The sequence below is a fragment of the Delphinapterus leucas genome, chromosome 11 (assembly GCF_059928025.1).
Source record: "Delphinapterus leucas isolate spDelLeu-1000000601 "Yukka" chromosome 11, BTC_Dleu_Yukka2, whole genome shotgun sequence".
NCBI lineage: Eukaryota > Metazoa > Chordata > Mammalia > Artiodactyla > Monodontidae > Delphinapterus > Delphinapterus leucas.
Window position 1 is genome coordinate 44,804,663 of NC_143139.1, and position 27,357 is coordinate 44,832,019.

General features: G+C 55.5%; 2 protein-coding genes across 5 annotated transcripts; one reads left to right on the forward strand and one right to left on the reverse strand.

Moving 5' to 3' along the window:
* The first annotated feature begins 6,857 nt into the window (after positions 1 to 6,857).
* On the forward strand, positions 6,858 to 12,787 carry NAB2 (NGFI-A binding protein 2). The gene is made up of 7 exons (XM_022571788.3): positions 6,858 to 7,135; positions 8,589 to 9,462; positions 9,804 to 9,937; positions 10,274 to 10,325; positions 10,419 to 10,551; positions 10,766 to 10,957; positions 11,927 to 12,787. The coding sequence occupies exons 1-7, from the start codon at positions 7,053 to 7,055 to the stop codon at positions 12,034 to 12,036; spliced, it is 1,578 nt and encodes a 525-aa protein (XP_022427496.1). The 5' UTR covers positions 6,858 to 7,052; the 3' UTR covers positions 12,037 to 12,787.
* STAT6 (signal transducer and activator of transcription 6) lies at positions 12,727 to 26,978 on the reverse strand. Of its 4 annotated transcripts, none has more exons than XM_030763043.2 (24): positions 26,834 to 26,978; positions 26,053 to 26,376; positions 23,319 to 23,455; positions 22,769 to 22,907; positions 22,390 to 22,473; positions 21,831 to 21,969; positions 21,652 to 21,704; positions 21,331 to 21,479; positions 20,910 to 21,164; positions 20,610 to 20,741; positions 20,300 to 20,488; positions 19,881 to 19,968; positions 19,634 to 19,756; positions 18,944 to 19,036; positions 18,031 to 18,237; positions 16,749 to 16,843; positions 16,516 to 16,652; positions 16,030 to 16,176; positions 15,749 to 15,848; positions 15,532 to 15,642; positions 15,246 to 15,338; positions 14,377 to 14,442; positions 14,144 to 14,272; positions 12,727 to 14,065 (listed from the first exon to the last, which is right to left on the reverse strand). In XM_030763043.2, exons 3-24 carry the CDS (start codon positions 23,432 to 23,434, stop codon positions 13,876 to 13,878), a joined length of 2,835 nt encoding a protein of 944 aa, XP_030618903.1. In that variant the 5' UTR covers positions 23,435 to 23,455; positions 26,053 to 26,376; positions 26,834 to 26,978; the 3' UTR covers positions 12,727 to 13,875. The 4 variants fall into 4 exon arrangements, with proteins under 4 accessions (XP_030618903.1, XP_030618904.1, XP_030618905.1 ...); XM_030763044.2 differs by having other exon boundaries at positions 15,749 to 15,812; positions 26,834 to 26,973; XM_030763045.2 differs by lacking the exon at positions 20,910 to 21,164 and having other exon boundaries at positions 26,834 to 26,969.
* Between the last annotated feature and the right edge of the window lie 379 nt (positions 26,979 to 27,357).

Here is a 27,357-nt window from a genome sequence, read left to right on the forward strand (position 1 = left end):
CACACTCCCCTAGCTGACCTAAAGAGGTCAGTTATCAACAAAAATTAAGCTCGTTGCTACTATGTACCCTTGATATTGTATGAAGAAAATCGTATTTCTGTGGTTTTCCTCCCCAAAACCCCTAAAACTAATCTAAGTATGAGATAAACATTAAAAAATTCAAATAAAGAGGCAACCTAGGGAATTCCCTGGCAGTCCAGTGGTTAGGACTCGGCACTTCCACTGCCGAGGACAGGAGTTCAATCCCTGGGTGGGGAACTAAGATCCCGCAAGCCGTGTGCGGCATGGCCAAAAAAAAGAGAGAGGCAACCTACAAAATACCTGACCAGTATGCCTCGTGGTCATCATAAACAAGGAAAATCTGAGACACTAACAGCCAAGAGGAGCCTAAGGAGACATGGAAACCAAATGTAATATGGTATCATGTATGGGATCCTGGAACAGAAAAAAATTAGGTAAAAACTAAGGAAATCTGAGTAAACTATAGACTTTTAGTTAATAATAATGTATCAGGGACTTCCCTAGTGGCACAGTGGTTAAGAATCCGCCTGACAGTGCAGAGGACACGGGTTTGAGCCCTGCTCCAGGAAGATCCTACAGGCCACAGAGCAACTAAGCCCGTGCGCCAAGACTACTGAGCCTGCGCTCTAGAGCCCGTGAGCCACAACTACTGAGCCTACGTGCCACAACTACTGAAGCCCGCACGCCTAGAGCCCGTGCTCCACAAGAGAAGCCACCGCAATGAGAAGCCTGCGCACCGCAACAGAGTAGCCCCCACTTGCTGCAACTAGAGAAAGCCTGCACGCAGCAACAAAGACCCAACGCAGCCAAAAGTAAATTAATAAAATAAATAATTAAAAAAAATAATGTATCAACACTGGTTCATTAAGGTGGCAAATGCACCATACTAATATATGATAATAATAGGGGAAACTAGATGTGGGGTACATAGAAACTCTCTGTACTACTCAATTTTTCTGCAAGTCTAAAACTGTTTTAAAAAATAATTTATACACCCACACACCCACCCACAGCCACACCCACACCCATACACACACTTCATTTTCCACCAGGTCCCAAATTCTCAGCATTTAGAGCTTGCTATTTGGTTTTGAACAAAGTCCAGAGAACAAGGGAACTAATTCCAGAGGATCACTGACCACTGTTTTGTTTTGTTTTGGTTTGGTTTGGTTTTGGTTTTGGCTGTGCTGCGTGGCTTGCGGGATCTTAGTTCCCCCACCGGGACTGAACCCGGGATCTGGCAGTGAAAGCACTGAGTCCTAACCACTGGACTGCCACTGACTATTCAAATGTGTAAACAAAGTGTACAGTAAAGAGACTGGTTGTCCATAAACACATCACACCTTATCATCCAAATGAGGTCTGTCACTTCCAGGTAGACACTCAAGAAGCTTTTAGCCTTGTTTTAATAATAAGGACACTGCTCAAAACACTTTGAGAATCATCTTCAGACTCCATAGCACACAATGCAATGATTATTCATTACCTGCAGGCGGATCTGATTTATGCAAATAGCCAAAAGAACTCAGGCCAAGACTGATGAGTAAATGGGGTGGAAAATCTGGATAGTAAATGTGTTTCAGAATTTTGGATTTTAGAAATGTAATATGATACATATACAATATATAAGGCAGCAATCCTAATGGGGTCTGGGACAGCACCTCATAAACAAATTAATATTTCTGCAATAAGAGATATGAAGATCCACACTGGTATAAATGAAAGTGGGAGAAATGAAACTGTAAATAACCTCATGTAAGTTTAGGTGGTCTGCCACAAAATAAGTTCAGGTCAGATTAGGTTCTGTGGTCAAATGAGAAATTAAAAATTTTGGTTTTCATAACTTTCTCAATTTAGGAAAAAGACTGCAGATGGTAAATATTTGAAGATGCTCCATTCCATTTACTCAATCACCCAAGCTAGAAGCCCAAGAGTCACCCTAAACTCTTCTCTTCCCCCAACCCTTTAGCCAATCATCAAGTCCTATTGATTTTACCTGCTGACTATCCTTTGAATCTGTCCTTTCCTCTCCATCCCACGCCAGTGATTTAGTCTAGCACCTTACCATTGCTCTCTTGGACCACTTTAGTTTCCTTCAAGCTGGCCTCCTTGCTGTTTTTGCAGCCATAAAACCCTTCCTCTACACTACTCCTAAATGCATATCTGACCATGTCACTCCCATGTTACCAAGTCTTTATTTTTCCATGGTATGTCCTGTGATGAAGTCTATTGCCCTTATATGACCTAAAACATAAACAAATTTTAACTACAACAGTGCTACTCAAAGTTTGTGACCAATCTGCAATGAAACAATTTCAGAAATTAAGTGTAGGTATTTAGAAACTTTGATAGGAATTTGACAGAGAAATTTTATATTTATTGAATTTAATAAAAATGGGATTTTATTTCATCTTTTTCAAATAATTCACTTTTAGTGTATTTTATAGAGTAGTGGACTCTACCGTGATTGGAAATTGTTGGGGTTTTTTAAAATAAATTTTTATTTATTTATTATTTTTTTAAATTTTTGGCTGCCTTGGGTCTTTGTCGCTGCACGCGGGCTTTTCTCTAGTTGCTGAGAGCGGGGGCTACTCTTCCTTGCGGTTCCTGGGTTTCTCATGAGGTGGCTTCTCTTGTTGAGAGCACAGGCTCTAGGTGTGTGGGCTTCAGTAGTTGTGGCACTCCGGCTCAGTAGTTGTGGCTCATGGACTCTAGAGCGCAGGCTCAGTAGTTTGTGGTGCACGAGCTTAGCTGCTCCGCAGCATGCGGGATCTTCCCGGACCAGGGATTGAACCCGTGTCCTCTGCACTGGCAGGTGGATTCCTAACCACTGCGCCACCAGAGAAGTCCCTGGAAATTGTTTTAAAAATTGGTCCTTTACTATAGTTTGAGAAGCACTGGTCTCTAATATTCTTAATGAAATGGCCTTGTACACCTCCCTGGGCTCTAGAACCTAGAACAATTTCTAGGTTCTCAAACATATCATTCTGTTTCATACTTCCACGTAAATTTAAATTCTGCTCTCTCTGATTTGACTGTCCCGTCTTCCTGGAAATCTATTTACACTTCAAAATCCTAGGCTGCATCATCACCTCCTTTGGATGCCTGTTTAAACCTGTCCCTCACAACTCCAAGCAGAAGACATCAGTTGCCCCCTATACTTCTATCATTGTTTGTACTCCTATTATGGCACTACATTGTAATCGTGTCTACCTCCCCTACTAGTCTATGAGTTCCTTAAAGGCAGAAGTCAGGATTATTTGTCTTTGAGAGGTGAAGCATCCCTGGCAAGATGACAAAACTGAAGTACAGTACTCCTCCGAAGACTACAATTCTAACATGTTAACGAAAGAGAAAAAAAAAGAGGATCATTACTTTATATTCATATTTTTCTGTTACCAGCAAGGATTTCAGTTTTACCTTTAGCACCTGGGTATGAATTAATTTACCAGAGTAGTGGACATTTTAGAAGGCCAAGGAACCAGACTTGTGAGACCCACTGGAAACTTTAAGCTTAAAGGAAGGAGACACGGAAAACAATTGTCTCCACTTGAACAGTTCTGCCCAGGTTCAGCCCCCTCTGGAGTAAAATCTGTGTCAATTGCCCTTTTCAAAGCTGCTCAGGCCTGGAAATAGCATCATCAACTCACTAATTTCAGAGGGCCCACCAGAGGCCAGATTAGGAGAGGTCCCAGGCTAAAGGTGAAACAAGCAACTATAATTGAAACGTATACAAAGAGCCATGGGGCCACTGAGGGATGGGAGAAATTAATTCTGCCTAGAGGAGGTACAAGAAGGAGAGGGACCAGGAAGGTGACATTTGAGCCAGATCTTGCTGTATGAGCTGGATTTGGTCTGGTGAAAACTTGGGGTGGGGGGTCAGTGAGCAGTGCAATCTGCTGGATGAAAATCTACTCATGCCTAGGAATGACAATCCCTCTGGTTGGCAATTTCTTCACTCCTCTTCCACCCACTTTCTTCACAATCTTTTCCTCTGTTCTTGGAAAATGGGGACTGAGGATCGTTTCCCTTCCTGGAAGTGATCAGTGTAGCATTAAACTAATCCTTGATTAAATGGGATCCGTTGCTCAGCTCTGTGAGCCTCTGAGAACACCGACGTGGAAGGAGAGGGGAGGGAAGCAGGTGAGTCAGGTAGGGAAGTGGGCTTGAGCCACACTGGGGAAAACGGGGCTCAAGGAGAAAAAGAAGAAATTAAGATTCTTAATTTGCCGCACCCCCTCGTTGTCAGCCTCTCCCCCACCTGTCTCTTATCTTTATTGTTTTTCCGTAGTTTCTCATAGTCTTCGTCTCTTTGTCTCTGTTTCTCTCCATTTGCTAAAGGCTGGAAATTCCTTGCTGTCAACGGAAGGGAGTAGGAGGGGAGTTGGAGGTGGTAGGAGTGGGAGGGAAGCGAAGAACAGACATCTCAGCAGCTCCGGCTGCGGGGGCGTCTCGGCCTCTGGTGGGGCTTGACAAGTCAATGATTTTTTAAATGTACATATTTTTAAATCCACACAGAGGGGCTCACAAACCTAGAGAGAGACAGAGACACACACAACTAGATGTAAAGAAACGTATAAATACATAATCTCAGGGTACAGAGGCACAAACTGGCAATAGCGTCTTAAATCTGCTTATTAACATTCCACAATTTACAAAGTTTTCATATACACCCTCTCATTTGAACCTCACGACAACCCTGAGGAACAAAGATACAAACAGTCGGGAGTTTCACTCTCCGATACACGTTCGCACCCAGATTCCTTCTGACCCCTAGGGGAGTGGGCTGGCCCAGTGCGTGGGATTTTTCTCTCCTTGTCCCTCTCTGGCCTAGTACCGGCCCCAGTACCGTGGAGCTGAGGCCCCAGATTTGGCTCCTCCACCGTTCTCTTTCCTGGGCCGGGACCCAATTGCCTTGAGCCCAGTTGGTTACCGCCCCCTTGCTTCACGCCCTATTCCGCCCTCTTCCCTGGGCGGGCCAGCGTCTCCCTCCGGATCCTGGGGCTCAGCACCACCCCAAGGGGGCCCGGGTGGGAGGGAGGGGGGCACCTCGAGCAGAGGCTGCGTGGGCGGAGGATGTGCGTCACGGGGAGCGTGGGCAGAGGTAGGGCGGAGGCACGTGGAAACCCGGGGCCAGCCGCTGGCAGCCAAGGCTCTAAAATAACCGGAGAAGAGAGGGGGGAGGGGCGCCCACACACTTAAGAGGGGTCGGGAGTGCCCCCGGGGAGTGCGCCCGAAGGGACCCCGTGTAGCCGCACCCTCCAGTTTCGGGACCGAGGACTCAGCTCATTTCTATCACTCCCCACCCCCGTGTTTGGGGCTTAATGGCATGGAGAAGAGAATCTTGGCTACCGAAATTCCCCCCAGTGATGCACCCCCTCCTCTCCGGTTCCCACCGGAGGCCTAACGGTCCCCCTCACCAGGCCGGAATGTATAACCAACCCTGGCCCACGCCACCCACTCAGAAGTGCGGAATGGCGGGCGGGGGTGAGGTTTCGGACTAGGGGGAACCTTGCTTCTGGCCAGTCCGCTCGCTTCCCGCCGCCTCTCCCCCAACCTCCTTCATTTCCTCGGGGCCTAGAGCCACAGGGCCGGGCGCTCAGAGCCCCCGCCCGTCCGCCCTCCCAGGCGTGGGCGGGAGTGTAATGGGAACCAGATGGGGCTGGGAGAAACAAAGCGGGGAGGGGGGTGGGTTGCGGGGAGGGGGGTGGGTTGCGGGGAGGGGCTAGGCTCCTCGAAGGAGCTCCTCCCTCCTACTCTGTAGGGAGCCACGTTGGATGCAGCCGGCCCTTGCCCATCTTCCACTAGACTCTTGCGGGCAAAGTGCCCTAATAGACATCCCTAGAAAGGGTATCTTCTTTCTCCCAGGCTTGCCACACAATTCCCCAGGAGCAGGTCCCTGGGGCCTCAGCAAATAGGGTGCGACGAGTAGAGGAAGGCGGGGTACCCCTCCCACCCCAGCCTGACCTAAGCGCTAACAAAACCCGACGCGACTAATCGCTGCGTGTCTAAGTGGTAGCTTCTAGTAAGCCCCGCCCAGTCCTTTTCGCCAAACTTCGACGGGAACTTAGGGCAGGGATGCGAGGACGCCTGGGTTTCCGAGAACGGTCTCTTCAAATAACTCCTTTTGGGGCTGGGGAACAGCGCGAGGATATGTAAAAGATTCCTGCAGAGCCCCACGCTCACAGACCTGCCTGAAGTGCACACCCTATGGGAATCACATGCACGCGCGAAAGGAGCCGTGCACTCCGAGTCTCCAACAACTTTTACGGGCTCGCTCCTAACATTCACAAGTACAGCACCGCGAAGCCTGAGTGTCTGCAGGCAGGCGTCCACATAGTTTAGACGCCTGTGCCCGTCCGTGCGCTTCTGGGTCTTTGTGTACCTGTGCGTGGTTGTGAAATTCCGCTCTCCGCTCGGAGGGGAAGGGGGGTGGGAGTAAGAATGTCGCCGGCTGGGCTCTCACGTGGGTACGTGGGCGCGGAGAAGGCCGGCTGTGCATCCGGCGTGGGCGGCACGGAGCGACCTCGCCCCGCCCGCCGGATCCCCAAGCCCGCCTTCTACAGCCCAGCATCGGTCACCTCAGTCCCCAACTCGGCGCCCAGGCTCCGAGTCCCCGCCCCCGCCTCCTGCTCCACACCCCCTCCCCCCAGTCTCCGCCTCTCTCAGTCTCTCCGCCGCGGCGTCCTGAGGCCCGCGGAGAGGCCCGGGCGCCCGCCCCCCGCCCCCGGCCTCCGCCCCCGGCTCGGCCCACGCCCTCCGCCCGCCAGGCAGCCAGAGCTGCGCCGGGCCTCGCTCCCCGTGCGTCCTGCGGGGGCGGAGGCGCGGAGAGGCGGCAAGCGCAGCCGGGGAGGTGGGGGGGGGCAGAGGCACAGACAGAGGCGCGGAGGCTCGAAGAGAGGAGACGTGGAGGGAGGGACGGAGCCCGGACAGCGGCGGACACGGCCTCGCGCGCCCGGAAGAGAGCAGCGCGCGGCAGGCGCTGAGCTCTGGGCACCGAGAGGGGCAACCCCGGTGGTCTGCAGCCGTCCATGCACAGAGCTCCCTCCCCCACAGCCGAGCAGCCGCCGGGCGGAGGGGACAGCGCCCGCCGGACCCCGCAGCCCAGACTCAAGTTAGTGGGCAAAGGGAAGCGCCGGGGAGTGGAGATGGGTGGAGCTGGACTCGGGAAAGGGGTCCGGAGGGCGGAGGTCGAGCAGAGGACGAGGGGAAGCGGGACGGGGGTGGGGGGTGGAGACTGACGGAAAGGGGGTGCGTCTTCGAATTAGGGGCCCTGGGAGCAGGCAGGAAGCTGATGAAGCTGGATGTGAAAGAGCAGTACCTAATTCTCCATCGCCCGTTTATTTTGTGCGCATGACCTGGCATGTGAGCCCCCTGCAAAGAATGTGGAGGCTCCCAAGCGCTAGGGGAAGCCCTGGAGCTTTAGCTGGCAACAGTGCCGGGGGAGGGCCACTCAGCTGGCTCAGTCCGTCGTCGGCACGGAGCGCGCGGCTCCGGGGTCCGGGAGAAGCCGGCGCCTTTGAACCAACAGAGCATCAAAGGAGCTCTGCAGAAGCGGGGCATGCCTTAGGCGTCTCTTTCCATTTCTGTGGCTTGCGAGGGGGTTTCGTTGTGCGGCCCCTCCCTCAAGGGGTCTTGAGTCGCACCCACACAACCCTTGAAGACGAGGGTGGAAAATGAGGGAGAGAAGGATAGGCGGGAGCCCCCCGGCGGTGTTCGCCCACAGACGGTAGCACTGTGGGAGTGTGTGGGGGCGGACCGGGCCCCGAAGCAGAACAATTGAGGCACTCCTCCTCTCTCCCGTGCCCGAGCTGAAGGGATGGGCTTACCTATGGGGCAGGTGGGAAGGTCACTGCTGGGAGAGGGGCCAACTGAGGTGCACTGGGCAGTCTGGAAGGCAGGGGAGGTCCTGGGGAGAGAGCGCAAGAATGGGCAAAGAATGCCTAATCCGTGGGAAAAGCTGAGCAGGGGTGGGAAAAGGAGAGCAGAGGATGTTCTGCCTAGCTCACTGAGTGGAAAAGGGCAGGGGTAGGGGCCACACCCCTGTCTCTCAACCACATGAGCAGGATGCCACCAGGGAATAAAGCTGGCCCATAGTGGTCCTAGGTGTCCACTGCAGGGAGGATGGGGGTCCTGCATTCACCTCAGTGTGCGAAGTTAACTTGTGTAATGTTGAGACTGCTGGGTGTTTAGGGTGGAAGGTGAGGACTGTGTTCTGGAAGAGAGGTTGGTCCAGCCATCCCAGGGGTGTGCTGGCTGGCCTCGGTGCTCAAGGTCTCCTTGCCCCAGGCCAGAAAAGTAAAAGCTGAGGATGGGGGCTTGGAGCCTTTGACTTCGGCAAAAACTGATCTGGCTTTTGGTACTTGCGGCCAGTCTGGGATAGCGCTGGCATGGCTATGCCTCTGAGCAGTGCCTGATTCTCCTAGTCTGTGTTCAGGTCTGGGTAGAGAGAGCATTCAAAAGAGGGGAAGAGAAACAGGAAAGAGAAAACAGTTGTGAGTGTGGGTTGGTACCCAGCAAGGGAACTTGCACTGACTGCCCCCCACCTTTGTGCGCCTCCTTCTCAGGCCCAGTGCCCGAGCCATGGCCCTGCCTCGGACACTGGGGGAGCTGCAGCTGTACCGGGTCCTGCAGCGCGCCAATCTCCTTTCCTACTATGAGACCTTCATCCAGCAGGGAGGGGACGACGTGCAGCAACTGTGTGAGGCGGGTGAGGAGGAGTTCCTGGAGATCATGGCACTCGTGGGCATGGCCACCAAGCCCCTCCATGTCCGACGCCTACAGAAGGCACTGAGAGAGTGGGCCACCAATCCAGGGCTCTTCAGCCAGCCAGTGCCTGCCGTGCCCGTTTCCAGCATTCCACTCTTCAAGATCTCTGAAACTGCAGGGACCCGGAAAGGGAGCATGAGCAATGGGCATGGCAGCCCAGGGGAAAAGGCGGGCAGTGCCCGCAGTTTTAGCCCTAAGAGCCCCCTTGAACTCGGAGAGAAGCTGTCGCCATTGTCTGGGGGACCTGGGGCAGGGGACCCCCGGATCTGGCCAGGCCGGAGCACTCCAGAGTCTGATGTTGGGGCAGGAGGAGAAGAGGAGGCTGGCTCACCCCCGTTCTCCCCACCTGCAGGGGGAGGAGTCCCTGAGGGGACTGGGGCTGGGGGGCTGGCAGCAGCTGGGGCTGGTGGTGGTCCGGATCGACTGGAGCCAGAGATGGTACGCATGGTGGTGGAGAGCGTGGAGAGGATCTTCCGAAGCTTCCCAAGGGGGGATGCTGGGGAGGTAACTTCCTTGCTGAAGCTGAACAAGAAGCTGGCACGGAGCGTGGGCCACATCTTTGAGATGGACGATAATGACAGCCAGAAGGAAGAGGAGATACGCAAATACAGCATCATCTATGGCCGCTTTGACTCCAAGCGGCGGGAGGGCAAGCAGCTGAGCCTGCATGAGGTGAGGACCCCAGGCCCTGATCCCCTCCCCTACCAACTTCAGTTGTTGCAGTGCTTCCCTCAACTAAGGGGGAAGCAGAGACACAGGCAAGAGCCCAGCTGTCCAGCCCCACGCCACTCAGGACGCCCCAGGAGTGGAGGAGGCCCCAGGCATTCCTAGGAAGCTGTGGGTGCTGACCTCTGTTTTCCTTCCTCAGAAAGCTCCTTCCTGCATGATGTCAAAACCCAAGCAAACATCTGATGGATGAGCCTCATTTGTCTGGTGGTGAAGGGGAGTGAGGAGGTCTGGGCAAGGTGGTGGGCCAGTTAGGATTCTGACTGCTCTGGCGGTCCTCTCCACAGCTGACCATCAACGAGGCTGCTGCCCAGTTTTGCATGAGGGACAACACTCTTTTACTGCGGAGGGTGGAACTCTTCTCCCTGTCCCGCCAAGTGGCCCGAGAGAGCACCTACCTGTCCTCCTTGAAGGGCTCCAGGTGAGACCCCCTTCTCCAGGTTCTCCCTAGATCAGAATCCCGCCAAGGAGATGGGTCACGTCCTGACCTCCAGTTCAGGTGCCTGTAGGCCTGCTTCCCACCCGCCTGCGTGTCCCTGCTTTTGGCCAAGTCCACTTGCCTAGGTCTGGCCCCACCTCCCATCCCTCTCAGGTCCCTTCTGCCCCCCACAACAATAGTGCTTGAGCTGGGGACTGCTGCTTACCCTTCAGCTTTCCAGATCCTGGGAATAATGCATGTTCCCCATCAGATTCTGTGTCCTGTCCACCATGTGTCCCTCCCCAGCCTCACCCTCCTTGTTTCTCTCCATCTTTGCAGGCTCCACCCTGAAGAACTGGGAGGCCCCCCACTGAAGAAACTGAAACAAGAGGTAGGTTTGCTAGGGTACATATAGGAAGTTAGGGCAGTCTTCCCCAGCCCTCTCTCTTGCCAGTCCTCATTTCCCCATTTGGGGCATCCACAGGTTGGAGAACAAAGTCACTCTGAAATCCAGCAGCCTCCCCCAGGCCCTGAGTCCTATGCACACCCATACCGCCCCAGCCTGGAGGAAGACAGCGCCAGCCTGTCCGGGGAGAGCCTGGATGGACACTTGCAGGGTGAGTGTGCGTCAGAGCGCTTCTCACTGAGGGGGCGGGGGGGAGGGGGGGAAGGTGTGGGAGGAGGGCGCCAGGAGGCCACTGCCTGGCACAGGGCTGGGAGGCCTGGCTGGGCGGGAGCGAATGGGCCTGGGCCCGTGGGGCTGGCTGTGTGGTTGAGGGTGAGGGTTCCGTTGACTGCGGCCCCCTACCTGACCCGTGCCCCTGCCCACAGCTGTGGGGTCGTGCCCAAGGCTGACGCCGCCCCCTGCTGACCTGCCTCTGGCGTTGCCAGCCCATGGGCTGTGGAGCCGCCACATCCTGCAGCAGACGCTGATGGATGAGGGGCTGCGGCTAGCCCGCCTCGTCTCCCACGACCGCGTGGGCCGCCTCAGCCCCTGTGTGCCCGCAAAGCCACCTCTCGCAGGTGAGGCAGCCAGCAGTGCCATCCCCAAGCACCCCTGCCACCCAGGCCCCGCACAGCAGTCCTGGTGTCCTCGGGGCAGTAGCATGGTGGGGCTCCAGCTAACCAGGCCTTGGGTTGAGGAGGGGGGACCCCTGCAGGGCTGTTCCCAGTGGGGAGGGTCTAACCCCAAGTGGACGTCTGTGAATGGCGAGCTTGGGGAGCAGGGGGGACAGAGAATGGGGAACGAAGGGGAACAGGAAGAGGAGAGCCACCAAGAAGGGAAGTTTGGATGGAACTTCTACCGATGCAGGAGGGTGGAGCAGGCCAGGAGTTGGGGTAGGGTTGCCAGCTTGGAATTGGAGGAGCCCAGAGGGGGATGCTTTGTGTGTGGATGGGGGAAGCGGGAGTAGGCAAGGAGGCCGGCAGAGGGCCGGGCATCGGCTGGGCTCAGAGTGACGCAGCAGACAAAGCCACCAACCCTAGCTTGGTATTTTTAAACTGTGTGTGGGTGGGAACTGGGGGCGGGGACTGACAGGGGGGCTCTTCTTGGGGGAGGATCTGGGAGGCTGGCTTCCTGTGTCCCCCCTGTTTTGGCTTCTAAGAACCCTGGGGGGCATGGTAGGGTTGGGGGGGTGCCCTGGGAGGAGGCCAGGGATAAGCGGGGGCAGCAGAGCCTGGGAAGGGGGGAGGGGGAGAGGTCAGAGCCAAGCCGCCCCCACAGCTCCTGACAGAACCAGAAATTCCAGCAGAACGGAGGCGGGAGAGACAGAAAGAGAGAGACACATCCAGAGACAGAGAGCTACACACAGCCAGCAAGGGGAGGGGGGCGCACACACTTGGGTATGGAACCGCCCCCTAGACCAGAGGTGGGCAGGAGGCAGGAAATCAAGCTCATCTTCGCAGCCTTCTCTACCCCTGCCTCTGTTCTCAGCCCCCCTCTGTCTGCAGCGTCCATCCCGCAGCCTCCTAACCTACCCCTTCTCCCTGCAGAGTTCGAGGAGGGGCTGCTGGACCGATGCCCTGGCCCAGGACCCCATCCTGCTCTGGTGGAAGGTCGAAGGAGCAGCGTGAAAGTGGAGGCTGAGGCCAGCCGGCAGTGAGGGGGGGACTGGCGTCCTCAGACCCAGGGCGCCAGGCTTCTGGCTCACACAGACCCCTCCACTCTCCATCCCTGGCATCTAGTCACAACCCTGGATCCTTCCGCTGCCCTTCTCCTGCCTCCCCACCTGCCCCATGGGCATAGAACTATGGGGCTTCAAGCAATAACAAGCAGGGGCCTGGCGAGAGGACACAAGGAGGGTGCATGGTGCCCCCTCATCCTTGCCCAGAGCGAGGAGGCAAGAACTCTGCCTCCAGGGCATTTGGGATTCTCCCCTCCCTTACACAGCACACTCCCATCCTCTCTAGTTAGAGTCAGTGACATGAGCAGTTGGACTCAGTTTGGACATGGGGGAAAGGGGGACTTCCTTGGGAGGGTCCAGCAGCTAAAAATGGAAACGGTTTCCCCCCAGATCTGGGGGCCTGGGAACACTGGACCTGCTCCTCCCCTCTGCTCCTCCATTTTTGTGCTTCTAGTTTGTTTCTTTAATTTAACAAGTGCTGCAGTTCGCCCACCCATCCCCATCTTCCCCCCAAGTCCTCAGCGGTTCTCTCCCTCTTGCCCTCTCTAGGGGGGTGTGGGGTCCCCTTCACCGGCCCCCTCGGGAGGCCTGGGTGGACTCAGGGTCTCCCTCAGCTGGGATCTGGGCCGCAGCACCTGTCTGAGCAGTTAGAGCGTCTTTCTTTTCAGATCGTGTACAGTAGATTATTTATTTTGTTATTTTGGAATAAAATTTATTTTATGGCTTAGGATCTATGACCCCCAAGATGGAGAAAGGGTGGCATGGGGTTGGGGAGTGGAGGGAAGCTGGCGGTGGGTGGGGAAATAGAAAAGAAGAAGCGGGTAGGGCCCCCAATACACCATGAGGACCACACACCTGAGTCTGGACCCCAGGCTCAGCCTCTGCCTCTGGGCAGGATTGGAGGTGTTGAGCCACCGAAGCTACAGCCACATAGACTCAACTTGGGCACAGTCATACTCAAAGCTTAGTACATTTGGGTTAGCATACATCAGAGAGGCTAGTATACTCGCTGGTGTCTTTTGAGCAGTGTCTCACACTTCCAAACGTGTTGTCACACAGGCAAAATCAGAGAGGTGCGTGTTCTATGTGGCCATAAAACTAACATGTGACATCTATATATTAACACGTCTCAGGTCCACACACTTTCACACAGCTATACGCAAACTCAGCCCTTATACTTCTGCACAATCTCATACACATATCCAGAAGCCTGCATCTGACTGACAGGAATTTGGAGCTGACTGGGATTTGTTTTTTAATCTGGGCAAAACCCACATCAGCAACCAAATGTGTACAGACCCCCCTCTCTCGCAGGATCTCCTGAACTGTTTCCCATGCCCCCAGGGCTGGGACCCAAGCCCATACTTCCATCCCTAGCCTCTGAAGCAGATGTGTGCACGTGTCTGTGTGTTTCCACATGTGTGTCCGGAGCCCCGGCTCAGGGCAAGCAGAGAAGCCCTCCGTGCCCTCACCTGTGCTCTGGCCCAGCCCCCTTCCTGCTCAGCCACATCTTCTAAGGAGAGGGTGTGTGTGTGTGTTCTGCATGTGCAGGCGTTTTGGGGCGTGTCTCACTTGGAACCTGAATTTCCCTTCCAGTATTTGGAAAGTGGAGCGCAGGGGTGTGTGGTGGGAAGGAAGGAGTAGATATGTTCCACCCACTGTACATTCTCCTGGCAAAGTCTTTTCCTCCTGACCAGGGAGTAGGTGGGGATAGGAGGACACCCTCCCCAGCTGCTGCTTGGCAGGAGCACAGGCAGGTGTTCAGAGCAGGTCCATGGGGGCAGGAGAGCTGTCTCTGGGCTCCCCCTCCAGCTGGGATCACCAAGTGGGGTTAGCCCTTATGTCCAGGTGGGACATTGAGATCCCAGACTGCCCATAGCAGGAGGGCTGCAGGAGGGGTTGGGCTCCCAAGGACCCTCCCTCTGACTCTCCTTGCCCCTCCAGGAGAAGCTTGGTGAGGTCCTGTTCAGTGGGAGGCAGCAAGGGCGGGAGCATGTCTTCACGGACCCTGCAGGGAGGAAGGAGGGAAGCAGTGAGATAGGCATGGCACCCACTCCTCAGCCTCCACCCCCAGGCTGACACTCACCAGGTGCCTTGAGGGAACCCTCCCACCGGCTGCCTCAGGCAGCTGTCTTCCGCCATGGTCACATCTGAGCAGAGCAAGGGCTTGGAGCTGGACACGGCATGCTCCTGAGGCTGGCACGGCAGCAGGCCCCTGCCGGGCCCAGAGAAGTAAGTGAGGTGGTGGCGGGGGTCGGGGGGTTGAGGCTGGGGATGAATGAGGAGCATGAGCTCAGGATGGGGGTGGGCGTCACTCACTGCGGGTGAGGTTGGTCAAAGGGCAGGCCCATCTGACTCAGGCTGGGCGGCATCTGCAGGTGAGGTCTGGAATCAGGAAGGAGGGCACAGTCAGAAAGAAAAGCTGGCAAGGGCAGGGTGTTGCAAAGTCAAGACCACTGAGTGAGGAAACAGTATTTCCAGCTCCTTATCCTGACGGCAAGCACTGGGCAAGCCATTTCCACCTGTGAGCTTGGACTTCTCATCTGTATAAATGTGTATGCATTGGCGACTGGGGGCAGGAGACAGAGGAGGGCTAGATTAGCTAATTTTTGATGTTTCTTTGGACTTTGAACTTTGCTGGCTCTAAGTACCCCTGTCCCCACCCCTACCTCAACTCCTGGGAGGGGAGATGTCATGCCTCGACTGAGAGTAAGCACCTGAGTGCTACCTGGAGAACAAGTGTCTATGCCACTTCAGGCCCAAAAAGATAAATAAATAAAAATCAAGACAGCAGATAAGTGACAGTAGATTTCAGGGGCGGGAGAGATAATACTAATACTTACATAGCTCTTCCTGTGAGCCAGGTACTGTGTTTAGCTTTACACATACTATTAACTCAATTAACCTTCACAATAACCCTGTGAGGTAGGTATTGTTATTATCATTATTCCCTATTTTACAGATGACACATCAGAGTTAAGTAACTTGCCCAAAGTCAGCAAGTGGTGGAGCTGGAATTCGAACCTGGATCTTAACCACTAACACCTCAGTGGAATGGACAGAAGAGACCCAGGTGTTGGCTTTTTGCCACCCCGTTCTCACAGAAGAGACTTCCCTAACAAATGCAAGTGCCCAGGCCCGTTGCAGGTGGGTATCCCACCCCGTTCCCCAGAGGGGGCCCCACTTACTCCTGGAAGGCTGGCAGCACATTGACCGATTCTTCCCGGGGAAGGGCTGGATATGAGGGGATGGAGTGAGAGCGTGGTGGGTACCCCTGGGGCCTGGGGAAAGAAAGCAGACCCCTGATGCCAGCCCTTCTCCTGGACACCCCAAATCCCTGCCTCAAGATGGGGAATCCCTTTCAAGGGAAGGAAATTCCCTACTTCAGCCCCCAGTGCCAGCTCCCCCAGTTGCCCACGCTGAAACAGCCTGCTAGTACAGACCACTCCCAGTTCCGCCTCTCAAGCTTCTTACGCCATATCTGGGCCGAGCTGCATGTTCATGGAGCAGTCAGGGACCATTCCAAGATCGTAAGAGGGCATCATGGTAGGCGTTTGGGCCTCAGGGGTGGTAAGTGGCTGGTCCCTGGAGGAGGGGAGGAGGCATGTGTGACTGACCAGGGGCTGATGCCACCACCCCTTCCCCCAGGTAAGTACTGGGCCCCACCCTCCATCCATACCAGCACACTCACCTCTCCACAGTCATCTTGATTGTAGCTGGGACATAACCCCTGCCGTCCTTACCCATCTGCTCAGCTGTTGTGGGGAGGAAAGGAGAGCCATGGAGTGCTTCTGGTTTAGGGAGGAAGGGAGGTGGAAAAGGTGAGCATGGCTGATGGGCAGGTAGCAGAAGCAGGGAGATGAAAATGGAGAGAGAAGTCAGGGATGACACACAGCAGGCAGGGAGGGGGCAGCTGGGAGCAGGGAGAAGGTGGACAACAGGAAGGAGTCAGAACTGCCAGCCCCAGCTCACGCTTGTAGTGGCTCCGGAAAGCCTCGTCCTTGGGTTTCTTGGGGTAGAGGTTTTTGAGCTGAGCGAGGTCCCGGATTCGGTCACCAAGTGAGCGAATGGACAGGTCTTTGGCAGAGAATGGCTGGATGTTCTCTATCTGTGGGGAGCCTACAATAGGAATGAGACCTTGAGTCCCCTCTGTCCAGACTTTATTCACCTTCCCCAACCTCCTCCCACTATTGGACTCATTGTCAATCTACCAAGGTGAGGAGGAGAGGAGCTAGGGTGAGGGTCCTGAGGGAGGGAGACCCACCAGTCTCCATTCCCACAGAACTCACAGTGAGAAGGTAGACGTTTAGACCACAGAAGGAGGAAGAGAAGTTGGACCGAAGGAAGAACTTCTTGAAGACCAGGGTTGGCCTCAAGGAAGGCCAGGATGTTTCCTCCCCAGAAGAAACCCCAGAGGGCACAGGCACAGAGGCAGAGGACTGGCTGGGGTGACCTCACCATCCTGGCCCCGGATGACATGGGCAATGGTGATGCCCCCAATCTCTGAGTCACTGAACCGAAGGAGGAATGTTCCATCAGGCTCGTTGAGAAGAAGGCTAGTGACGTATTGTTTGCTGATGAAGCCAATGATCAACCTGGCCAGGATGAGGGAGAGGATGTGGGTGGGGTCGCAGGGTGTGGAGTGGGAGCTGGAGGTACAGCTGCTCAGGCCACCTGGGGCGGGGACTCACCGATCTGACCAGTAGCTCCGGAGACAGCGTTTGGTGAGGTCCAGGACGCCATCAAACCACTGCCAAAAGGTGAAGCCACGACCCAGCAGGATCTCCTGTGGGGAGAGGGGAGTTGGTGGGAGCACAGGAGCCTAGTTAGGGCAGGCATTGGGCTGTGAGTACCTACACGACAGAGTCACAGGACTGAGGGAACCACATTGGACCTGAGACCCCATCCATGACAGTGGCCAACACTCAGGCTTACCACGTGCCGGGCACTATTCCGTGCTCTTTTCATAAATTAATGTATCTGATCTTTACAAGCCTAGGGAGGTAGGTCCTGTGAGTATCCCATCTTACAGATGAAGAAATGGAAGCCTAGAAAGGTCAAATAACTTGCTTATCACACAGCTGGTGAGAAGCAGAGCTGGGATTCAGCCCAGGAAGTCTGGGCTGGGCCCCCTCTTAACCACTGTGCTCCACGCCCTCCTGAATGAGGCCTGGAGGAAGTGGTGTCCAGAGAAGACAGCTTGCAGGGTGTGAGTGTCCTGCTCCCTTTGCTAACACATCCTCTGGTCGTGTGGGCTTTTCTTTCTTCCTTTTTTAAAAAAGAGATCAGTGCGTGACTGCATTTACCCAGCTGGTCCTCAACCAAGACACCCAGACCTCCTTTTTCCCCTGTTCTTGTAACAGATCCAGTCCTGAGCCACCTTATTTTGGAGGCAGTAAAATGTAGTCGCTAAGAACAAGAGTCAGAAATACGGTGTTCCATCCCAGACATGCCACTCACTTGCTGGGAGGCCTTGGACAAACCACTTAACCCCTCTGAGCGGGTTCATCCTCTGTAAAATGGGGGTAATAGCACCTACCTCAAAGGGATGTTGGGATGATAGCATACATGAACTGCTGAAGCACAGTGCCTGGGTATAGTAAGCTGTCAACACATGGTAGCTGGTATTATTGCATATGTCCCTGTGGGATTTCGTCCCTGTTTTTGCAATAAGACCTATTTTCCCAATGGGTCAAAGTCATTTTGAACCAAAGCTGTGTTTACACACAATCTGGGTGAGTCATGCAGATCACTGGCAAAGAGGGAGGACGGAGGGCCCCCAGACCAAAACGGGGGGATGCCAGAGACCTGAGGGGTTTTCCTGCCTGGGCCATGACAGAGGCCTTCCTGATGAACGTGGTGGGGCATTGTGAAGATCCCAGCGGTTGATCCCTGGGCAGACGTTGGGGAAGCCCTGAGTGCCCCAGGGATGAAGAGCTTGGGGGTGGGAAGTCCGAAGCGCAGGGGAATGACCTTGTTGAACTGTGACCAGGACACAGAACGGTGCTGGAAGGCCTCCATGCTGAGGCTGTTGTCGGTGAAGATCTTCTGGGCCAGGAAGAGGAAGTGCTCTGGGAGTAACCCCCGGTTGGTCCCCACCTCAGCCATGAACTTGAGGTTAAGAGTTTCACACATCTTCTCCCAGGGCACCCGCTCAGCCACCACAAAGGGCACGCGGTCCTGGGGGGAGGAGAGAAGGAAAGGGAGCCTCAGGCTGACATCCCCATCCCTCCTCAGGAGGACCTTCGCCTTTCCCACTTCCCCAAGCCTGCCGCTCCCCAGCCTTGTCCCCCTGAACTTGCTCAACAAAGATGGTGCTTTTCCAAAGGAGTCTAAGGTGCTACTGCAGGATAGCTGTTAAGATTGGCATGAAAACGGGACTTCCCTGGTGGTGTAGTGGTTAAGAATCCGCCTGCCAATGCAGGGGACACGGGTTCGAGCCCTGCTCCGGGAAGATCCCACATGCTGCGGAGCAGCTAAGCCCGTGCACCACAACTACTGAGCCTGCACTCTAGAGCCTCCAAGCCACAACAACTGAGCCCAGTGCCACAACTACTGAAGCCCACGCGCCTACAGCCCATATTCTGCAACAAAGAGAAGGCACCGCAATGAGAAGTCCACACACTGCAACGAGAGTAGCCCCCGCTCACCGCAACTAGAGAAAAGCCTGCACGCAGCAGCGAAGACCCAAGGCAGCCAAAAAATAAATGAGTAAATAAATTAATAACATAAAAAATGAAGTATGAAAAAAATTGGCACGAAAAGAGGTCAGGAGTACGAAAAGGAGTTAAGGTCACTCTCTTTTGAACATGCTTGCCAGCCTGCACCCCACCTCCCAGGTAAGAGCCCCCCACCCCACCCCCGCCAACTCCAGGTCTTTCATCACCATCTCAGAGAAGGCGTTGTCCCACAGAATGGTGGCTTTGGCATTGTTGTCTTGGTTGCCGTGGACGATGACCACCAGGGGCAGAGACAGGGCCTGAAGGGGGTGAGGAGAGGGGGTTCTTCTTACTGGGGCAAGGGGCTTCCACAGAGGGCTGGCTCTGAGGGTGCCGGGGAGCTACTGGACTCACACAACATGGTTAAAAACTCATGGTATGGTATCGAGTGCTTTCTGAAGCTCAATTAGGGCCTTACTGCAGAGAAGTGGTTACAAGTCAGTGCTATAGAATCCCCAGGTTTCCAATGCCAGCTCCAACATTCAGTAGCTGTGTGACCTGGGTTAATTACTCAATGTCTCTGTGTCTCAATGTCCTCATCTATAAAATGAGGCTAGTAATAATACATACCTCACAATGTTATTGTGAAAACCACGCGTGTGTGTGCACGTGTGTGACTTAAAACAGTGTCCTGGTCTATGAAAAGTGCGTAAGTGCCAGTTGCTCCTACGCTGTCATTCCCTGGGGTGTGCACTCTGGTTCTGGCTACTCCCCACTCACCCGGGGCCCCAGCATGCACAAATCCCAAACACACAGGGTATGGGGCAGTCATGAAGAGTGAGGATGCAGGGCCCCAGTGTGTGGCCGGGAGGGGCACCTGGGGCCCCGCCTTGGGCGGGGCTGGGGCCTCGGTTCACCTGGAGCTGGATAGGGAGTTTGTTGGGGCTGAGCGTGAAGCTGGTGGAAAAGAGCACGGCACACTTCTCCTCGGTGACAGACTCTGTGCCCTTCCGTTCACACCGCTTGATTTTCTTGAGAAGCTGCGGGTGGGGCGAGGGAGAGGAGGGTGAGGGCAGCAACTGCTTCTCCTGGGCTCCCAACACCCTCTCCAAGGAGAATGTCCTGGCCTGAGGACCCCCGCCCACTGCTCCCCGAAGGCCTCACCAGGTTCTTGAACAGGGCAGAGCAGCAATTCCCGGGAATGCTGTTCTCCAGGGGCACGGTGTTGTTAATGATTTCCCCAGTGCTTTCTCTGCCAGGCAAGTCAGAGAGTGGCTCATCCCAACTGGGCCAGGAGTGGCAGGGGCTTGAGTCCACCGGCTAATGGCCTGGACTACTGGCCCCTAATCTCCATCTCCCCGCTTGAGTTCTTAAGGGAGAAGTCCCCATCTTAGCCAAATCATGATGCTCCCACCCCATTCCAGCACTGATGGGTCCCTCCCCTTCCGCTGCCTTGACTATCATACAGGGTCCCCACATCCCATGGCCCGCCCTCCCTGTCATCACCCTGTTCTTCGTGGTGCTAGTCCCCCAGGCTCCTCTGGCCTCCACCACCCTCCAGCCCCTCTCCAGCCCCAGCTTACACTCCAGCCCCGGGCCCCTGGGGCATGCTCAGCTCCCTCGCCTGCTTCTCGGTTACCATGTCGGCCCTGACCATCAGAGGCTTGGCTGGGGCCGCCAGGAACCGCAGGCCCAGCAGGAATCGAACCCCGGCCTGGAACTTGGTCTGAGTCTTCAGAACCTGGGGGGGCTGCTTTTCCACCAGGAAAGAGCTGGGAGGAGTGAGGAGGACACAAGGGAGGTTAGCAGCTGGGTCCCTCCTGGTGCCCTCCCCACAGCTCTGACCCTCTTCCTTCCTTGGGGTCTGCTCTAGGCCAGGCTGGGGTCTCATACCTGGTGATGAGGGTTCGCAGGACTTCATCCAGCCGGCTAAGCAGCGCTGCCCGGGTCTTGGGCTCAAGCTCTCCACCAGCCGCCCCCACCTCCTGCTGCAGCTGGGAGTAAATGTCCACCAGGCTCTCACACCTGGGGCCGGGACAGTGGTTAGGGGGCACAGGGTTTAGGCTGCCTGCTCCCCGCCCAGACCCCCCACCCCTAAACCCAGGAAGATAGCAGGAGAGTGTGTGTGGAGGGGTGGGATGAGCAGTGGGCGTGGCTGCAAGGCACCTGGGCTAACCGAGTTGTGGGACATGCCTTGGCTCTGGGGAGGAAGGTTCCTTCTCAGTGCCTGGAAGCTCTGTGGAAACCCAGCTGCCTCTTCCCCAGGGCTCTGGTACCCAGGTCAGCTGCCAGCACATACGATGCTTTTGTGCATTTTCAAAGGTGCCCCGCCCAATAGACCAAATAGACTTCCCATTCCTCTGGGCACGGGGCTTGAAGAGAGAATTGTGGGCTGGAAGAACTCCTGCTTGTGCCCCGTCCGCCGGGTGCACGTGTACAGGACACAACCTGGACAACAGTGTGCATGGCTCTGCTGGAACGGGCTTCTCTGAGTCTTGACTCACCCCAAGACCCTTTGGCCTGGTTTTCTCTCTCACACCTGTGGGTGCTCCAGCAGGGACAGCAGGCGTCCACCCCCAGCACCCCCACCCTTCCCTGTCAGCCCTGCCCCAACCTCTCCTGTAGTGGGGCCAGGCTCTCCTCAAAGGGTGCGCCATTCCCTGCCAGCTGCTGCTGCCGTTTCCAAATCTGGATCCTCTTCAGCACCAGGGCCTGGGCAGCCTCCAGCTCCCCGACAGTCTCCTGCAGGAACGTGGCGAGGGCCTGTGGGAAGAAAGGGCCTGAGCCAGGGCCACACGCTTCCTCCTCACCCAGCTCTGGAGGGTAGGGCTCTCTTTCTCACCTCTCTGAGGTCTAATCTCCATCCCTCCACAGATTTGAGACCCTCAGAGTCTGCCCTTGGAGCTCAATCTCCATGTCCCAGTCCATTACTCACCTCACTTGGCCCGGTCCCATTGGCAGGAGTTTCTATCAGGCTGTGCAAAGACACTGAGGGTAGGGGCAGAAATCAGGGGTGCAGATAGATTTGAGGTTCAGTCAAGGTTGAGATCCAAGAGGGGATCACTCCCACACACTCCTCAGGACCCTCTTAGGGCTCTAGGCCCAGGCTCCCACCTTGGCCTCCCTCAGCCCCAGGCTGCAGGGCTTTGCGGAGAAGGCAGGTCTCCCCCACTCGGTGCTGCAGCCTCCGCAGGACTGTGTTAAACTTGAGTTCCTCTTGCTTCCAGTGGAAGGGCATTGGCAGGTGGCGGAACTGCACAGGAAGGAGAGATGCCAGGAGGTGAGACATTCTGCTCAGCCCTTTCCCTTCGGCCTCCACTCCCTAAAGGGGTGCAACTGCCATGCTCTGCAGAAAACAGGCCACTTCCCTTGTCTGCCTCCCTTCTCTCCCTTGACAGTCCTTCCTGGCCTTTTGGAATTTCCTGATGATAAGACCTCTCTCCTGGCAGAATCAGCTCCTTATCACTTGCTCTCTCCTTCCTAGGCCTCACTACCCTCAGTCCCTCATTGCAAGCTTCTCTGAGCTTAACTTGGGGCTCACTTTGACTCCTTTGGTCATCCTGGGCCTAGAACACTGAACTTTTCCTGAAGTTCAAATTCCTTCTAGTGTCTCATGGCTCAGGCTAAAGTCCCAGGGAGTTGAGTTGGGGTGGGAGGTGGGGTACCACAGTACCTGTTCCATAATGGCTTTTTTTTCCCCTTGAAGTATGTGTCTGAAAGTGGCCACCAGCTTCAGGGGGTCCCTCTGATATATGCTCTATAGAAATGAAGGGTGGTAGACAGGGTTAGCCTGGCTCTTACCCATGTCTTTCTCCCATTCCAATCCCCAGCCCCCCCATTTACGCATGCACTGAAAGGCAGCACAGCTGTAGGCTCCAGAAGTTTTCATGCGTTTGCATGGTTTTAAAATCTAATTTGCACGCTAGCTAACAGCTAGCCACAGGAACACCGATTTGCTTCCAGCATCCAACCAATTTTCTTCCAGCATCCAATGCTCACCCCAGCTCCATTCCAGGCCCCACCCAGCCTTGTCCCCTCCCCTCCTGCCCCACCTCCAGGGTGCTGATGTGTTGCAGGATGGTGCTCCCCTCCCCCTGTTCTCCAGCTGAGGCCTGAAGACACTGGACAGTGGCAGAAAGTAGGGCGCTGGCCATGTTGCAGCAGAAGGCGTCTGAGCCGACAAGGAATTCCCTGCAGGAAGATCAAGGATGAGGCAGCCTCGGGTCAGGGCTTCCTCTGCTCTACTGTCCCTTTACCCCACAGCAATCAGCTCAGCGGCTCCTTCCTCCTCTTATCCTCCATCCAAGCCCTCTGTAGCCCTCAGCCCCGTCCCTTATTCCCCAGTTTTCCAGCTGTTGTGGGTGGTGCCCTTACCCCAGCTCTGACCTCCCTCCTCTTTGGCTCAGCCTCCTAAGGGGGTGGGGGACTCCACGTATCAACATGCATAGTCTGGTTGATGAGGTACAGACTCCCAGCTAAATCTGGACCACCGCACATGGAATAACGAGTCCCAAGTCTTGAAATGGGATGAAGAAAATCTAATGAAAGGGAAGGTGGGTGGGGGAGGATCTGGGGGACCAACATGGGGCAGCCAGGACTCACCAGGGCTGGTTCTCCAGCCAGTCACCCAGGAGATGCCGCAGGTGTTGAGGGAAGTCAACATAGAGCCGCTGCAGTTTTTCTGGGGGCATTTTGGAGACCAGACCCCACAGAGACATGATCTGGGGTTTGGAGGGTGCCTGGAGAAAAGGAACAAGGCTACTTGGGCACTCTGCCCAAGAAAGTTGGCTTTTGTTTGGGGGCAGCCAGGGACCTCCCGTAGACAGCCCTCCCAGAGACCATCCCCACCACCACTCACAGCCAGACCACCTCAAACCAGGGACATCCCTGGCCAATGCCTCAGACAAGGTAATTCCTTCAACGGTAGACACAGGGGTGATGGGGTGGGAAGAGCTGAGCTGCAGTCAGAGGGCGGGGTGGGAGACAGGGGCGATGGGACAGTAGGGAAAGCTCTCTGAGAGAAGACAGAGGATGTGGGTTGTAGCTCTAGGCCTGGCTCTGGTTCTGTAGGCAAGAAACCTCCCCTCTGTGGACCTCAATCTTCTCATCTATAAAATATGAGGCTTGCATAAACTGCAGAACTTTCCAAACTTTTTAAAGCAGTGGACAATTTTAGTTTTAATCTGTGGAATCCCAATTATATAAAATTGGAGTTTCTCTGTTGAAAGCAAGTGTGGTAGGCCTGGAATTCTACTGCTTCTTACTTCCTTCTCCCCACCTCCTGACCCCAAAGGTGTCCCTGGAGAAAACCCTCAAAATTCCAGGCTTCCGTGAGAGAATCTGAAAACTACCTGGCTAGATGATGAAGAGCATGGCAGAGTAATAATGGCTACCATTTATTAAGCACTTACTATGTATGAGGCATTATACTGAGCTCATTACCTCATTAAAATCTTGCAACAATTTTTAAAATATAGAATTATCCCCTTTCACAGGTAGAGAAACCGAGCTCAAGGAGGTTCTCCAACTTGCCGAGGCCACTCAGCAAGCGATTTGAACCCGAGAGGGGATTAACCACCACGTTGTACTGTTAGGATGCCCTCCAGATCCAAATCCCATAATCCTAAGGGGGGGGGCATGGGAGGAGAATTGAAAAAGAGGAGACTGAGCGAAAGGGAAAGTAGAGAGAACTCAGGAAGATGGTGAGAGATTAGAGAAAAAAGTGGGGTTAATAAGCCTTCAATGAAAAGCCTAGAAGAGGGGCAAGGAGGCTAGGGCTACAACGAAGGGAAGAAAAGGGGGCAAGAGGAAAGGAGATGGGAGGGTAGGGGAGAGGGCTGCCTCCCCATTTCTGGGTGGGCCACAGGGTGGGGTGGGTAAACCAGTGGTTTCCCAGGGGTCTCTCAGTTTCCAGTTTCTCAAAATATCCCTCTTCCCAGAGATGACAGAAAGGATGGGGATGGAAACTCCCTGGGTCGCCCCCAACCTGGTAACCCCAAGTCTTCCTGCTGCACTTTTAGCCCCTCCTCTCTCCCAGGACTCCCAGAGGGACGGAGAACAGAGGGGCCCCTTTTCTGGAAGTTCCTGCCTTTCCCCCCAGTCCCTATCCCCTTGAGCTCTTTTCTCCCAAAGGCAGAATCCTCCCCCAATCCTGCTCAGGGTCCTATAATAGACCTTTCTCTACACCCACCTTGGGGTGGGGCCCCTTTTGGTTTGTGTTTCAAACTCAGGGGAGGACTCCATCTCTCTCTTCCCTCTTCCTCTCCTGTGTCTCACGGTGCTCAGACCTTTGACCTCTCTCCCTACCCTATTGGGGACTGAGGCGATCCCTAAGCCATAGGCAGCCCCCCTTTCTTCTACATGCCCCTGTTGAGTGACCAGCTTCCTGGCCTGGTCCTGGCTTCAGATCTTCCCCACTCCATCCTCAGGCAGCAGGGGGCCAGGCTTTCCCCCAGCCACACCCAGTAACCAGGCTGGGTCAATCGGCCGGCCAGGCCAGGGGCACCTTCTGCTGTAGGCCCCCAACACCGGCAGGGAGGGAGGAGCCACGGCCTGAGGGGGCGGGGCCAGTGTTCCCTTCCCAACCGGGAAGGGAAACCCAACGTCCAGGATCTTCATCAGCCCTCTTCGTGGCCTAAACCTCACCTCAACCCTTACATTCCCGAGCCCTTTGACCGTGGGACCACAGGATCAAGAGTCAAACGAGCTTCTCTGAGTTGCCCAGTGTGTGTCTGCGGCGGCGGGGGCGGGGCGGGGGGCCGGGAGGCGGAGCCAGTTCAGCAAGAGTAGGGTTAACTGCGTGACTTGGCCGCGCCAAAAGTGGAGCAGTTTTGAGGGGGGAAATTCCCTCTCCTTTGGGACACCATGAGGTCTGCGTCTGGGGCTCGCTCACCCCTTAGCCACACCCTTGAACAGGAACCTTTTTGGGGGGCCCGGATACGGGTTTGTCTAGGACCTACTGCCCTCTGGTATCAGCCTTCTAGGGAGGGGCGGCCACCTCCCCCCAACCCAGAGGGCAGAGGGGCACCTCCTTGCCCTCCTTTCCCTGCCTTTACATGTCCCTGGAGGTGCGGGGGACGGGGTGTATGGAAAAAGTGACCCACGGTGGGGAGGGGGGGAGGGGAAGTGCTGGGCCTGTACTCACCCCAGATTCTTCTGACACTTCGAAACTGCCAAAACTCAGTACCACCAACCACCAACCCCAGCTGAAACAATCTCTTGGGGACCATCCACTCTGCCGAGGGAGGACCCTGAGAGGCACTGCCCGCAATCCACCGCCCCACATATTCACAGTCAGAGGCCCCCCACCCTCCCCTCCTTGGAGGCATCCCCTCACCTTGCCAACCCCTCTGCTGTCTTCTCCCTCTCTCAGCGGGCACTGCCAGGCCCCATGGGTCTGTAGTTCTGTCCAGCGGGTTCAGGGCTGGCCCTGCTAGCACCCCCCCTCCACCTCCAGCACCAAAAAGAAAAAAAATACACACACACACACGCACACGCACACACACACACGCACGCACACACACACGCACACACACGCACACTCCTCTCCCGTCCTTCCTCTTCAGCGTAAGCAGTGGCTGCCCCAGCCTGCTGTTTCCGGCTTCTCCGACTACCCAGGTCCCTCCCTGGAGCTCTGACGACACAGACAAGGGAAAGTGGGCTGGAGGAGGAAGAGGAAGAAAGTGGGGTGAGCGTGTGTGCCTCCGATACCGGGTAGGGGAGCATGGCGTGGTGGGGAGCCAGGACTGGGGCTTGGGGGCCCTGGGGCCAGGCTGGAGGGGATGCTGATCCCCACTTACTCTGTCCCCCCTCAAAAGCAATCAACTTTCCTCCAGAAAGTCACCCAATATCAAGCCAGAGACGTGCCGCCCCGAACTGCCGCTCCCATACTCAAACTTTCGCAGGGGCCGGGGGTTTGGGCTCGCAAGGGACTGGGCTCCCCTGTGGCCTCTGGAAAAAGAAATCTCTCTGGGGCTCTGCGCTCCCTCCAGTGGAGGACCCTGAAAGCGGCCAGGGAGCTGGAACTCCTAGGTCCTCCTTCCTTCTTGGTGGGGAACGCCTTAGAGGTCTCGTGACCGCTGATAGGAGGGAGTGGGGGAGGGGAGGCTGAAGCTCACAATTCTGTAGGACTCCAGGGGTCCCTCGGACTGAAAATCGTTTCTGCCCCGTCCTCACAGGGTACTACTCCTCAAACCCAGGTGGGAGCCGGCACGAGTTGGAGTTGCCGCCTGTAGATTCCCAAGGGACAAGTTTGCGTGTGAATCTGCGGTGCAGCTTTGGTGAAGTTCCTATCTGTTTCTGGGGTAAACACTGAGACACACCCAGAAATAAACACACACATACTCAACTTCCCCAGCCAGAAGGATACCCCCTCCCACACACACATGCTTACACACACGTGCAGGCAGGCTCACAGACGTGTCAGCACTCAGAGCCACATGCAGTCGCAAGGAGACACACACTCACATACACAAGGCTTGCTCAGCTTCTGAGTCACCATCTAGTTATCTAGTGGATGGTTTCTGCAGCTTTTGCTGCAGGAGGAGCTGGAGCTGGCCTAGGGACCCAGAGAGCCCTTCAAGCCCAAAAACCTGAGAGAGGGGTATGGGGAAATGGTGGTCTCTGGGGGGTGGTGGAAGGT

Bases quoted from the DNA above. Each gene is read 5' to 3' on its own strand.
- STAT6 (XM_030763043.2), bottom strand. From the start codon at position 23,434: ATGTCTCTGTGGGGTCTGGTCTCCAAAATGCCCCCAGAAAAACTGCAG. The intron at 19,037-19,633 runs GTGAACCGAGGC...CACCCCCTTCAG, and splicing joins AACTCCCTATCCAGCTCCAG to GCCCTGTCTCTGCCCCTGGT. The intron at 14,066-14,143 runs GTGAGTGTCAGC...TCCTCCCTGCAG, and splicing joins GGGTTCCCTCAAGGCACCTG to GGTCCGTGAAGACATGCTCC.
- NAB2 (XM_022571788.3), top strand. From the start codon at position 7,053: ATGCACAGAGCTCCCTCCCCCACAGCCGAGCAGCCGCCGGGCGGAGGG. The intron at 7,136-8,588 runs GTTAGTGGGCAA...CCTCCTTCTCAG, and splicing joins ACCCCGCAGCCCAGACTCAA to GCCCAGTGCCCGAGCCATGG. The intron at 10,326-10,418 runs GTAGGTTTGCTA...GGGCATCCACAG, and splicing joins TGAAGAAACTGAAACAAGAG to GTTGGAGAACAAAGTCACTC.